Source organism: Anolis carolinensis, chromosome 5 (genome assembly GCF_035594765.1).
Source record: "Anolis carolinensis isolate JA03-04 chromosome 5, rAnoCar3.1.pri, whole genome shotgun sequence".
NCBI lineage: Eukaryota > Metazoa > Chordata > Lepidosauria > Squamata > Dactyloidae > Anolis > Anolis carolinensis.
This window is the reverse complement of record NC_085845.1, coordinates 24,082,226-24,094,989: the sequence shown is the minus strand read 5'-3', so window position 1 is coordinate 24,094,989 and position 12,764 is coordinate 24,082,226. Positions and strand designations below refer to the sequence as shown.

Sequence of the window (12,764 nt, the reverse complement as noted above, 5' to 3'; positions counted from 1 at the left end):
AGGCCAAGCTGCAGGAGGGGCAAGAGGGGGATGAATGAATTTCGTTTTGTGTAATGGGTCATTTCCCAAGAACCTTTACTCCTGTGAAAATATATGATGCAGCTCCATTTGGACTTTTTCTTCAAATAACAGGTAAAATATTTGCAGTTTCTTTAAAGTCAGATATCTGGGAAGTGTCCCATTGTGGGTGCACCTCCACTGTAGAAGTAATGCAGTTTGACTTCACTTTAACTGCATAGGATTGGTTTGCATGAGTATAATCCTTGTCATACTCGTGCTACTAATATAAATGGACTTTTTGTTGTGTGCCTTCAGGTTGTTGCCGCCTTATGGTGACCCTAAAGCAACCCTATCAACGGGGTTTCTGGAGCTGAGAGTGTGTGACTCACCCAAGATCACAGCTCCTTGAAAACTAGATGTGTTGGCTGGAGAGAATGAGAGTTAAATCTTGACAATAACTGAAATGGTTTAAAATCAGTATTTATTTAAAGGTTATCAGCATTCAAGCCTTAATGGACCTGAAATACAGTACCTGCATAATCTTATGCAACCCTAAGTTGGAAAATTTAGGGCAAGAGATTTTCAGCTTTGTGGATTCTATTATATTATATACCACTCCCACAACTATGATTTATGTCAGAGGCCTTTATTATGACTAAGTATTGCATCCAAGGAAGCGGGTTTATATCCACAAAAGCTCACATGAAAATAAAAACCATTCAGTGTCCTGGATAGTGTCAGGTTTCTCCTTTTTCTCTCCTTTCCTTCCTCCCTTTTAATAACATATACAGTATGTACCCTTTGCCTAAAGGACAGAAATGAATGGGACTGATACGCCAGTGGGGAACATGGCTTTGAAAATCCACCCCATCTCTTGATCACTTATGGTGTGAGTTGTGGCAAGAGGATCAGAGCCTGTATCAGCAGGTTTTCATATGCTTATCTTCAGGCAACGGAAATTGCTGGTAGGAGCAATGTTTCTTCCTCCCTCTTCCCAGGGAAGAATCAAAAGAGCAAGGATCAAAGCCTGCATTGCTGACTCTGTGCTTGCTGAGTAGCATTGGCATTGTCCAGAGTCTGCTGTAGCAGCATTGATATAACAACAATTGTGGGAATTAATAGCATAAAGGGTCACAGGACACAAATGCCAGAGGGTGGAAAGGACAAGAATGGATAGAATGGGTCTCCTTTTAATATAACCTTTCCCTGGTTGTATTTTTCAATTAAGCACATTCTAGGAAACCATTCAGGCTTGTGTTGCGTTCAGAGAGTGCGCACAAAAGCACAGAATGGCATTTTTATGTAAAACTTGCCATCTGAAAATGCAGACTTTTCTTTTACAAAGAGAAAGCACTATATACAATTTTCAGCACTTAAATCTGACTTCCGTGTCAGCAAAGATTATGCTGATCATATGAGCCCATTGGGCCCACATGGAAGTTTGAAAAAACACTGGGAATACTGTTTCATAGGTACTATATTCTGTTTCACAGAATGGTTGTCAATCAAAAAGCACTTCTTTGGGGGGGGGGGGGCAAGCAAGGGAAGATGAATGAAAACTAGCTTGCCAAAAGACCTGAACATAGAGCCAAAACATCAGTAGGCTTCTGAAGACAGCTGGATTGACTGACCAAGGTGAGAACACAGATGTTCAGAAAGTTTATTCTCAAACTATATAGGCCACAACAAATGCTTTCAACAGTCTCTAAACTACAATAGTTGTCTTAAGTTACTGTGTGTGTTTTCTTGCTCATTTAGTATACAATACTTCTGACCAGGGTCATAGCAACAAAAAATTTTTTGAACGGAGGGGAGTTGAAACTTTTTTTTAGCGAATCATAAAGAGTAGTTCCACAACACAAAATAATTTAGAAATCAGGCTCCATCGATAAACTTCAGTGGACACTCATGGGGATTTGGTTAACCAGTTAAAATTCATGAGTAAATCAGGTTTAAAAAAAAAAAAACCTGAAACATTTTTGGGGAGGGGGTTGAACCCCTACCCCTCCCCCCTTGGCTACTGCCCTGCTTCTGACCTATAATTCCTGATGAGTCCCAACGCACTGTAGTCCAATTTTGCTTGATCCTTTTAGAATTTTAATGGGCCTCAATGCTGACATTCAGCAATACAGGGAGATCCTCAAGATTTCCATCCTGAAAGTATAAGTGCTAGATAGATTTTTTTATATTATATTTTATGCAGCCTGTTATTTCTTAAACTTCCTTAGTGTACAATAACAAAAGAGAATGCTTGAGTGTGTTTGTGTGGCAGGCAGAATTCACTGGGACACTGTGCCAGACATGTCAATTTTTGACAAAGCATTTTTGGTTGCTATCCAAATAAAAGTGCTACATTTCAAGTCAAATTAGAAATAGGGAGATATTACTAGACATGAACAAGGAAAGTCAGAGCTCAACAGGATATTGTGGAAGCTGTTTCAGATTTAACTACCAGTAATTTTTTTGTCCTTCAAATGGCAAATGGAAATTTCAAATGGAAAAGTCAAAATTTAAATTGTGCGTGTGTGAAGGGAAATTGCAAGTCACTTCTGGTGTGAAAGAATTAGCCGTCTGCAAGGATGTTGCCCAGGGGACGCCCAGATGTTGGATGTTTAACCATCCTTGTGGGAGGCTTCTTTCATGTTCCCGCATGGGTAGCTGGAGCTGACAGAACTCACCAGCTCTCCCTGGATTTGAACCTATCAGTCAGCAGTCCTGCCGGCACAAGGGTTTAACGCATTTTTCCACTGAGGGCTCCACTTCCTAGATAAAAAAGATAAATTGGAACATTGTGGTAGACACCGCACAAGTTGACAATATTTTTGGTCTTTGCCAGTCTAAAAGTGTCCAGTTGCAAGTCAAAATTTCAAATGGGCCTTCAAGAAGCAAGGATAGGGAGCTGGGAAATAATTCTGGAAGGGCTAGAAAACAAGAAAGAGCTCTGGAGAACTACAGCTAAAATTCCTGAGCAGAGGAAACACATCAGGAAAACAGGATAAAGATAAAGCACTGCTGCCAAATTTTCTGAGATTAGAAAAGAGCATGAAAATGGAAGAGAGATACTGCTGAGGAACTGGTATTAAAAAGGTGGGAGAAGGAAAAAAAAAAGCTAAATTGACCTCTTTTGGAATGGTACTAATTTTAGATAGAATACTAGAATTAGAACCTGGTATTGTCCAAAGACTTTTTATTTGGGTCTTTCTTGTTCACAGCTGACAACTGCCTAAATCAGGACAGGCAACCTAGTCCATCCAGAATTTTCTGCCAGGTTTGGCCAGGTGAGTGATGATGCATTGCTGAAATTCGATGCTAGAACACACACAAAGAAATTGTTCACCTAAATGTTACAAAATAGTAAATCAATAGGTTGATTCTGCATATTTCAACTCAACGTGCCCTAAGATTTTTATCACATGGTAGCAGTAAGAAAGATAAAGTTAATTCAGAGAGGAAAGGGAGATATATGTGTTTCTCTCTGTTAGCAACTGATAAAACGTTTCTTAATTCAGCTCTCTCTGCATATGTTGACTACATATCCCAACAGCCTTATTATCTGGGGATGACAGGAGATGTAGTCAAACTTTAAGAGCCTAGCAAATTTGGAAGGCCAAAGAAGAAAACTTCTGCTTAGAACAGGGTTGGGCAACATGTCACCCTTCAGGTGTTATTGGTGCAGTAGAGATTATAGTGATGGGAGTTAAAATCCACCAGCATCCGGGTATCTACTTGTAGCTTAAAATAACAAGAAACTTTGTATCGTTTCTTGTTTAAATTCTACATTTGTGGGGGGAAAGCCACTCATTGGTGTCTGAACCTGTCCGGATACCTGGATCAGTCTGTTCTGAATCATTTGGTTTTCATGAACCTATATATTATATCATGCAAAACTTTCACAAACACAGATCTTTTATAAAAACAAAAAAGCCCACTGGGGATGCTGCTTTTGAGTGCAAATTCCCATAGGCTTTTGATTTTCATTAGTGATAATGAGTTCTCTTGTTTGTCTTGCAGCAGTTCCTGTCTTCATGGAGACAGAAAGGCACAGCTTTATAGCAACACTGAAGACTTTATCGTACAAAAGTGGCAAACTTGCAGTTGAGCAAGACCATCATCTTTGGTGACAGTTCCTACCACACAATACTATGCATTTATTGTTTGTTCAGTCGCTTCCGACTCTTCATAACCTCATGGACCAGCCTACACCAGAGTTCCCTGTCGGCTGTTGCCACCCCCAGCTCCTTCAAGGTCAAGCCAGTCCCTTCAAGGATACCATCCATCCATCTTGCCCTTGGTTGGCCCCGCTTTCTCTTTCCTTCCATTTTCCCCAGCAACATTCTCTTCTCCAAGCTTTCCTGTTTTCTCACTATGTGGCCAATGTACTTCATCTTTGCCTCTAATATCCTTTCCTCCAGTGAGCAGTCGGGCTTTATTTCCTGGAGGATGGACTGGCTGGATCTTCTTGTGGTCCAAGGCATTCTCAGAATGTTCCTCCAACACCACAGTTCAAAAGCGTCTATCTTCCTTCACTCAGCCTTCTTTCAGCCTTGTCAATCTGTCAGCTCTCCACAATAAACCTGTCCCCTGCAAGGAGATGAGTAGTGTGCATTTGCTATGGCACCCAGGGTTCTTATTCCTATTCTGTTTTTAATAATACTAGAAAGGAACATTCTAAACAAGGTAAAAATATTTTTGTAACAACCAAAATAAACTGCCCTTCCATAGAAAGAATTTTTAGTTGATGGTGAATCAAGATATGGTTTAGCATTACGAATACAAGCAGTGGCAAAGAGTGCATGTTTTTTCTGTCCTCCTGCATAATTGTGACGAAGTATGATTCTGTGACTTCCAATTTGAGTAATTTTCCAGTTTGCATTCTGCACAAACATTTAACATTAAATGTTGTTTATTGAAACATGCTAACCTCATAAACCACACTTTGGAATTACTCTGCTGAAAGAAAACTATAGTTTGCGTGGGTAGAATTTGAAGACATAGCCATGTTTGTAATGTTACTATGGAAAGGGATCTTATACCACCTTAGAGATAAGAAAGTTAGTAACATAATCTTTCATAAACAGTGGGCTTTCCTATATTGGTTGAGTAAACTCTAGCCAGGCCAGAGCAGTAATACTCCAAACTGGCCTGGCCTGCAATAGCATTGTTTGGAGTCTATACAATCCAGCCAGGCCAAAACTTGTGCAGCTCTGTTGGACCGTTATCTCACCTTTCCTGTCAACATTGCCATTGCCAGATGGCTGCAGGGCTCCCAGAGAGCTCCTGGTCATTGCCGGCAGCCTGTGCTGACATACAGCAGAGGTGCCTGAGCAATCAGGGATAAGGAGCAGTTCCAGACCCAGGAGCATTCTCCAACTATCCTTGGAATGAAGTTATACCAATATAACTCTGTTTAGTCTTCAATAAGACCCAGAGGCCCCTAGACATGTTGTAGATCAAGGATCCCCAAACTAAGGTCCATGGGCCGAATGCAACTCTCCAAGATCATTTATCCAGTTGCCTTCCTAAAATTTAGACTTGGGATCACCGTAAGTCTGAAGTGACTTGAAGGCACACAACAACAGCAACAGTTCTAATTAACTTGACTATCTCATCAGCCAAAAGCAGGCCCGCACTTCCCATTGAAATACTGGTAAGTTTATATCAGTTAAAACTGTTCTTCATTTTAAATATTGAATTTTTTTTTTGCACTGCAAATAAAGTATGTGCACTGTGCATAGGAATTCATACATTTTTTTCAAACTATAGTCCAGCCCCATAACAGTCTGAGGGACTGTAAACTGGTCCTCTGCTTAAAATGTTTCATGACCCCGTTGTAAATAAACTCCAAGTCTACTTTCTTAGGCCACTTCTACACTGCCATATAATTTAGATTATCAAAGCAGATAATCCACATTATCGGCTTTAACTGGATTATCTGAGCCTACATTGCCATATAATCCAGTTTAAATCAGATAATCTGGATTTTATATAGTGTAGAGGGTCTTAGATGCATGGAGTGAAGTGCCTAGGAACAGATATTTATAGGTAGATGTTGTGTGCAAAAATTTTGGGTATGATGGTTAAGTAACAAGTTCAGTTAAATTAATGGTGAGCATTGTGGAACAAAGATAACCATACAAATGGTGGAGGGAGTGATTGGAATGTAGTATGATGCTAGCTAGTGTTATAGCTCAGCAAGCGGCTGAGGATTTCTATGACTTTTCTGACCTGTCAGAGAATGAGGGGCCTGATGGGTTTCAAAGTGATGAGTCTGTCTGTGCAAAGAGAGATAATGTTTTGCATTCCTGTGATTGTTCCTAAGCAACCAGGGATAGTGAAACCAGTTCTCTTGGGAAACAGCCTTTGGCCAATGGGGAGTTCTCCCGAGAAGCCAGATTAGGTTTGAGAATGAAGGGAATGAAAAATAGACTAATTAGACCGTCTGAGAGAATCCGTGAGAAGACTTCGAAGTCCAGGTGCATTCAACATGATCTCATGGCTACTTGGTTGGGTTTAAAATTAGTGGTGTTGGATTTAGGCCTCTCAGAGGAGACAACGTTGCCAAGGGATGGCTGTCTGTGTGCTCAAGTTCATGTTTCCAGTAGCCTCAAGTTTCCTGTTCAATTTCATGCCTATGTTTCCTTGAAGGGATTTCCTGTTGCCTTGTTTATAGATTTAAGTAAAGACTTTCTGTATATATTTCAGATTTCAATATTAATGTCAAAAATACGTAGTATGATTTTACATAGGATTTGTGCTACATTAGAACAGTAAAGACAAATATCATTAAATATCATTAAACACTAAGCTAATCTGGGAATCTGCTATTGCAACACATCTGTGATGAGTCATGGGCCATGTAGTCCCGTTTCTGGTACTATAGTACCAGATGAAGAGGAGAACTTGGGTTTTTCACCGTCTCAGTCAGAATTGGAACCTTCCCAGCCAGATTTGGGAACCTTGCACCTGCAAGAGATTTGTCTTCCAGAAGTCTGTCAAACAAGCCCTGAGCCTAAATCTCCTGTGTTTTCTCGCCACGAGTTTTGTAAACAACAGAGGGGAGTTTCAGCAGCGTCTCGCAGGAGTGCTAGGATAGCTGCTAAGAATTCAGCTGATTAAGCCTGCTTTCCATGGGAAACTTTAAGGAGTCATGCATCTGGACTCAGAGTTTAGCTTTCGTTTCTGGTTCCCCAGAGAACTGCTCTTTGGTGGGAAAACTAGACCCTATTTAGGTGTTTTGCCCACAAGGGGACCTTGCGGAGTCAATTCGTCAGCTACTGGAGTAAGTTGTGTGTGGACAGCGCGCTCCGTTTCCAAGCCTCGTTCCTGTTTCAAGCCTTGTTCCTGATTCCAAGCCTTCGCTCCCGTTTCCAAGCCTTCGTTCCCGTTTCCAGCCTTGTTTACCTCCACGGACCTTGCCTTGTTTTCCAGGACTCAGCCTTGCCTTGTTTTCCGGATTTTGCCAAGTAATTCCACGGATCTTGCTCTTGTTCCTTGTTTCCTTGTTGCCTTGAATCAAGCCTCGTTTTTCCAAGAATCAAGTTATTTCCTAGCCTTGCTCAAGTTCATGGACTAAAGGACATTGTCATCTCCCCTCACTTTGCCTGGCAAAGTGAGTGTTTCGGTTATTGGATTACAACTTTGGACCTTAATATTCCATATTGGACATTGTTTCTTTGGACTAATTTTGACCTTTCCTGAAAGGTCTACTTCTGGACTATTTCATACACTTGCTTTTATTAACTTTATATATTTCCTTAATAAAGATATTAGATAGATTCTGGCCTCTGTGTATGGTTATTGGTGCCCTGCAGCCTGGGTCGTGACAACATCCAATGAAGTGGTTTAAAACCAGTATAAAAAAGGCTGTGGATTTTGGCACTCTTGAGTTTATGTACTTTGACCTGTTTGGATTATTGCTACTTTTGTATTTGCTATCTTACTGACCCTTTTGGAATTGCCTTTTCCACTTTTTGCCTGCTTTCTTCAGTAAACATTCTTAAATACAACTACTGGTCTTGTGTGTGGTGCTGGGTGAAAAGGTGTTCCTTTGCCACAGTACAATAACTGGCAACCAGAAAGGAGGTATAATAAACTGGTGAAGATAGTACCCATTTTTATAACGGCAGCAAGAATTATCTAAGCTCAAAAATGGAAAGACTCAATGATTCCATCCCAAGACAATTGGCTAATGAAAATAAGTGAACTTGCGGAAATTTATATACTTACTATGTTGATTAAGGAGAAATCTCTAACTAACTTTAAGAAAGACTAGGGACAATTTATGGTGTTCCTTCTGCAAAGATGGGGCCAAATTTCCCTCACTGTTTTTTTGGACTAGAAGTGTGTTATTCTGTGATAAAAGATGTACTAATGATTCCTTTTCACTAAATGGATGCAGAAAACTGAGAGACTATAACTGCCAGACAGAGAATGTAAAGCCTTTAGATTAGATAATGTAGATTGCTTGTAATTTGCAGTTATATTTTAATGTTTAGGATGTAGTATTAATCTAGAAAAAGTACTTTTAATCCTTTGTTGTTGATGTTGTTGTTGATATTTGTATGTTTGTATGTAGGTTTTGTTTTAATCTGTCTAAATAAAAATGATTTAAAAAAAGAAAGCCCAGAATTCCACTTGGTAGCCAAAGGTCTATTAGACTGCTATGATTGTACAATCCGGATACCTCCAGGCTGTACACACATTGCCAGCATAACATATTGACTTCTAATTGTGTTGATCAGCTATAGTTGCAACCCATCCAAAGGTCTTACTAGCCAGAAGTGGAATTTTTTTTCATATGTTAGCACTGATGTTTTTTTTTTGCTAGAAATGAAACAGCAGATCGGTCTTTTTGTTCATGGTAGCTCTTATTTGGGAGTCAACTGCCCAGATCGTGTGATTCAAGCTTCAAATTGTTACATTCATATTAAAAGCCATTTTAGTCTACATTTCACGAACCCCACAGGCACCTGCTCATCCCATAGGACTATGTGTAGTATAAGGGAAAACTGATATCACGGCACCACAGATGACATCAGTTTATGTTGAAATGTCAGTGAATTCTCTTTGGTCCAGTGTATTCTCTCCTGGCCTAACAGGGAATCTGATGATATCAGACTGCTGAATTACAGCATGTTTATCTCTGCAGCGGTATCTTACAAATGGAACAGAGAACATGCCAAGAACTAAATAGATAATTCATAGGGGGTAGTTTAAAGATCAAAGCAGTTACAATTTATGGAGATACTCTTCATAGTTAATGAAACTAGAGGGAGAAAGCGTAAACATCAAGAGCTCTTGTAACAATAGAAATTCTATCCTCTAAGTTTAATGGCAATTTTTAATTGTTCTTGATGTCTATTTTTCTCACCAAATTAAAAGCATTATTACGTTAAATCATAATTGATTGCAATTCAGAGTCTTGTTTCAAACACCTTTAAACATTACACAGATAAAACTGGGACAAATGATGTGGCAAGAAACTGAGTGTGGTCATGATGACAACATGTTTTAATGAAGAAGAATCACAAGCTAGAATAGGCTGCAGTAGTTTGTTTTTGTCTGAGCCTACTGGAAAGGCAACTCCTCTCATTTCTCTTCTGCTGAGTCAATTGAGGGAAAATGTTTTTTGCTCTTTTGACTGAGTTTACAGCAACTGAGGACAAAAGGGAAAAGTGGGAGAAGAAGAAACAAATCAGGATCTTTTAAAAGCAGCTGAAAACGTAAGACGATGGAGGATTAATGTTGACAGTTAACAGTTATGATACCTCCATTCTTATAATAAATATATTTCAGATGACATATAGGAAATGATCAATGAAATCAGTAGGAAGGTACCAAAAGGTCCTAGTATATAATCCAGTTTTGTGTTTGTTTGTTGAATATCCTACCTTTCTTCTGTCACATGACCCAAAATGACTTAAATTAAAACATGAAATATAATTAAAACAAGGAATTTGTACATAAACTAAAAAAAATTAAGCAATTCATTAAATCCAAGGACTGGGCCTCCAGGCTTTATGTATTTTGGCCTTTTTGGATTATTGCTACTTTTGTATTTGCTATCAGACATTATCCAGATTGTAATCACCTGAAAAGCACATTAGCTGGATTTGGCTTCACATTAATGTCCATCACATTATTTGAGTATCCATTAAGTTTGATATTCAGTGTCTTGAAGCCAGACTCAAGTGTATTGTTCCAACTTTTTCAGCACATAACAAGGATGTGGATATGTGAAAATGTGTTTTAAACTAGATAAATGTACTCTAATTCAATTTTTAGAATATGCGGGACTCATGTGCTAATCTCAATATCTAATCAATTCTAGGGGAAGGTGGAGTTATGGGCTGGATCTACATTGCCCCTATATCCCAGGATCTGATCCTAGACTATCTGCTTTGAACTGGATTATTTGAATCTACACTGCCATATAATCCTGTTCAAAGCAGATAACCTGGATTTGATATGGCAGTGTGGAAGGGGCTAGGGTGTTATAACTGTGTAGTTTGAGAGGCCTTGGAGACAAGCATGTAATATCAGTCCCAGTGACGGGAAGGGATCTAGATTGGCGGTGTCTGCTACAAAGCTCAAATGAAAAACTGGACAACCTTTGGGCAGATTGAAATGACAACCTCAATTTGTGGACCACCAAGAGTGCAACTTATGCTTCTCCAAGTCTTCAAGAAGGCTCTCACTTAACATGGTAAGTGAAGCAGTAATGGGGAAGACAGATAGGAAAAGGCGCAAGTGGGGAGAGGCAGATGGTAGCATTAATAATGCATACAGCAGTGGCAATGGTGATATATCTCCAGGTGAGCCTAATGACAACCTGGTCTAGAAATCTAGCTCTCTGCCCTCACTTCTGAATCTGCTGCTGCGTAGCTTCCCATGTTTGAGTTTCGTCAACCATTTCTGATTCAATTTTGGTCATGGACAGGGCCAGCTCTAGGTAATTTTCAAGTGTAAGCAAACAGTATTTTGGCGTTCCCCCCCAACCAATCACTGAAAAATACACTTTATATATACCATATATATACACACACACACACACACACATACATACACACACATACACACACCGTATCTTTATATATACACCATATCTTGGGATCCAAGATATGATCCTAATAATTAAATAATTTTGTACATGGAATCAAAATGTGCTTTTCTATTGCACTCAATGTGTATATATTTAAAAGCCCCACAAAACGGTGCCAAGGAGGAAAAGGAAGGGAGAGGGGTGCCCAAGTTGGTCAATGCCTGTTTTAGCTACTAGGCCTCCCTCCAGTCATGCTCATTTTTACCTTAGAGGAGAGCCTTGGCCTCGGCAATGGAAAGAAACCACCCGCGAAGGTGGAGGAGGCGAGGGCATGCCTGCCTGCTCGCTTGCCTCAGGAAGCAGGCGCTACTGCCAGGGACACACATGCCCTTGGGACCGTAGAGCACCCTGGAGGCCTGGGCTAGAGCATACGAGCCCACCCGCGAACCGGTGCCAATTAAACCACAGAGCTCCCCCCCCCTCCTTTTGCTCACACATTCCAGCCTGGGCCTCCGCAGGTGCTGTGGGAAGGAGAAGAGAAAGGCACATGCAGCACCTTCTTTTCCTTCCTTGGCGGGTGCTGTATGAAGAAGAAGGTGCTGCGCGGACCTTTCCTTCTCCTTCCTCGGTGAGTGCTGTGGTTTAATTGGCACCGGTTCCACCAAGGAAGGAGAAGGGAAAGGCGCGTGCAGCACCATCTCCTTCTCCTTCATGCAGCACCGAGGAAGGAGAAAGTGCTTTGCGCAGCACCCATTTCCAAAGGTGTAGGAGGAGAGAGCTGCCACTGCCGCCAGTCATTCAGGCAGCTCCTCCCTCTTCCCTTCCAGGCGCCTCAACAGCACCCCATGTGATTGGGCGCCATCCACAATCGCTTACTTCAAGTATAGCTTCAGCCACCCCTGGTCATGGAAGTAATTAAACACCGTAGCCAGTATCATGTCTGCTACAGGTTATCTGTGGAAGTCCCTTGTTTGCATGGTCACCATACATTGAAGCACCCTTTATAACAATTAACAAACATACCATAACAACAATAAATCCATGCAGGTGCTGTTTCATAGGGAAACCTGCAGAACATTTATAACCCTAGCTTCCAGAATGCTTTTTTGTTCCCCTGCTGGCTTACCTTCAGGTAGATGCTGAAAAACAATACGTTCAAACCTCCACATATACCCGTGGATCATTTCAGAGGAAAATGGCAATAAAACCAACAGCAGAAACGCATGAAAATGTTGCGAGAATGAAGGCTCTGTGTGTTATGAAAAAGGTTTCAATTCAGGGAATTATTTAGATATTAGTAGGAGGATTTTGAAACTGTATTTTCATTTGATGTGTTAAAATAGCTAGTCAGAGGATACAGATTTGCATGTTTGCCTCAGTGCCGATAAAAGACTGCAGAGCGATTATGTTAATCCACAGATCCCCGCTGACAATCAATCAAATGTCAGGGGCACACAAAGAATATACTTTTTAATCACCACTTGAATGTTGTTTCAGCAAAATTAGACATTCAGAACCAGTGCTAAGGGAATACTTTAGTGCAGACCTTCAATTGTGTGCGTGTCACTCTCATTGTATCTCTTCAGCCTGATTGGATCATGATTTCTCTTGCTGTATAATTTCATTAGGCGCAACACACATCACATGAAAATGGAATGTTTATTTAGCCATTCCTTGTCACCAGTGGATCTTCATAGTAGCCATTCTTTGACGCTGCCACAGT

At 40.5% G+C, this 12,764-nt stretch overlaps 1 protein-coding gene across 3 annotated transcripts in view; it reads right to left on the bottom strand.

Annotated features, from left to right (window-relative positions):
* Positions 1–12,225, bottom strand: part of rap1gds1 (Rap1 GTPase-GDP dissociation stimulator 1) — a 128,608-nt gene extending 116,383 nt beyond the window's left edge. For all 3 annotated transcript variants that reach the window (XM_062982261.1, XM_062982262.1, XM_062982266.1), the window contains exon 1: positions 12,168–12,225. In XM_062982261.1, the coding sequence (XP_062838331.1) occupies positions 12,168–12,225 (58 nt within the window). The remainder of the gene's footprint in view (positions 1–12,167) is intronic.
* Between the last annotated feature and the right edge of the window lie 539 nt (positions 12,226–12,764).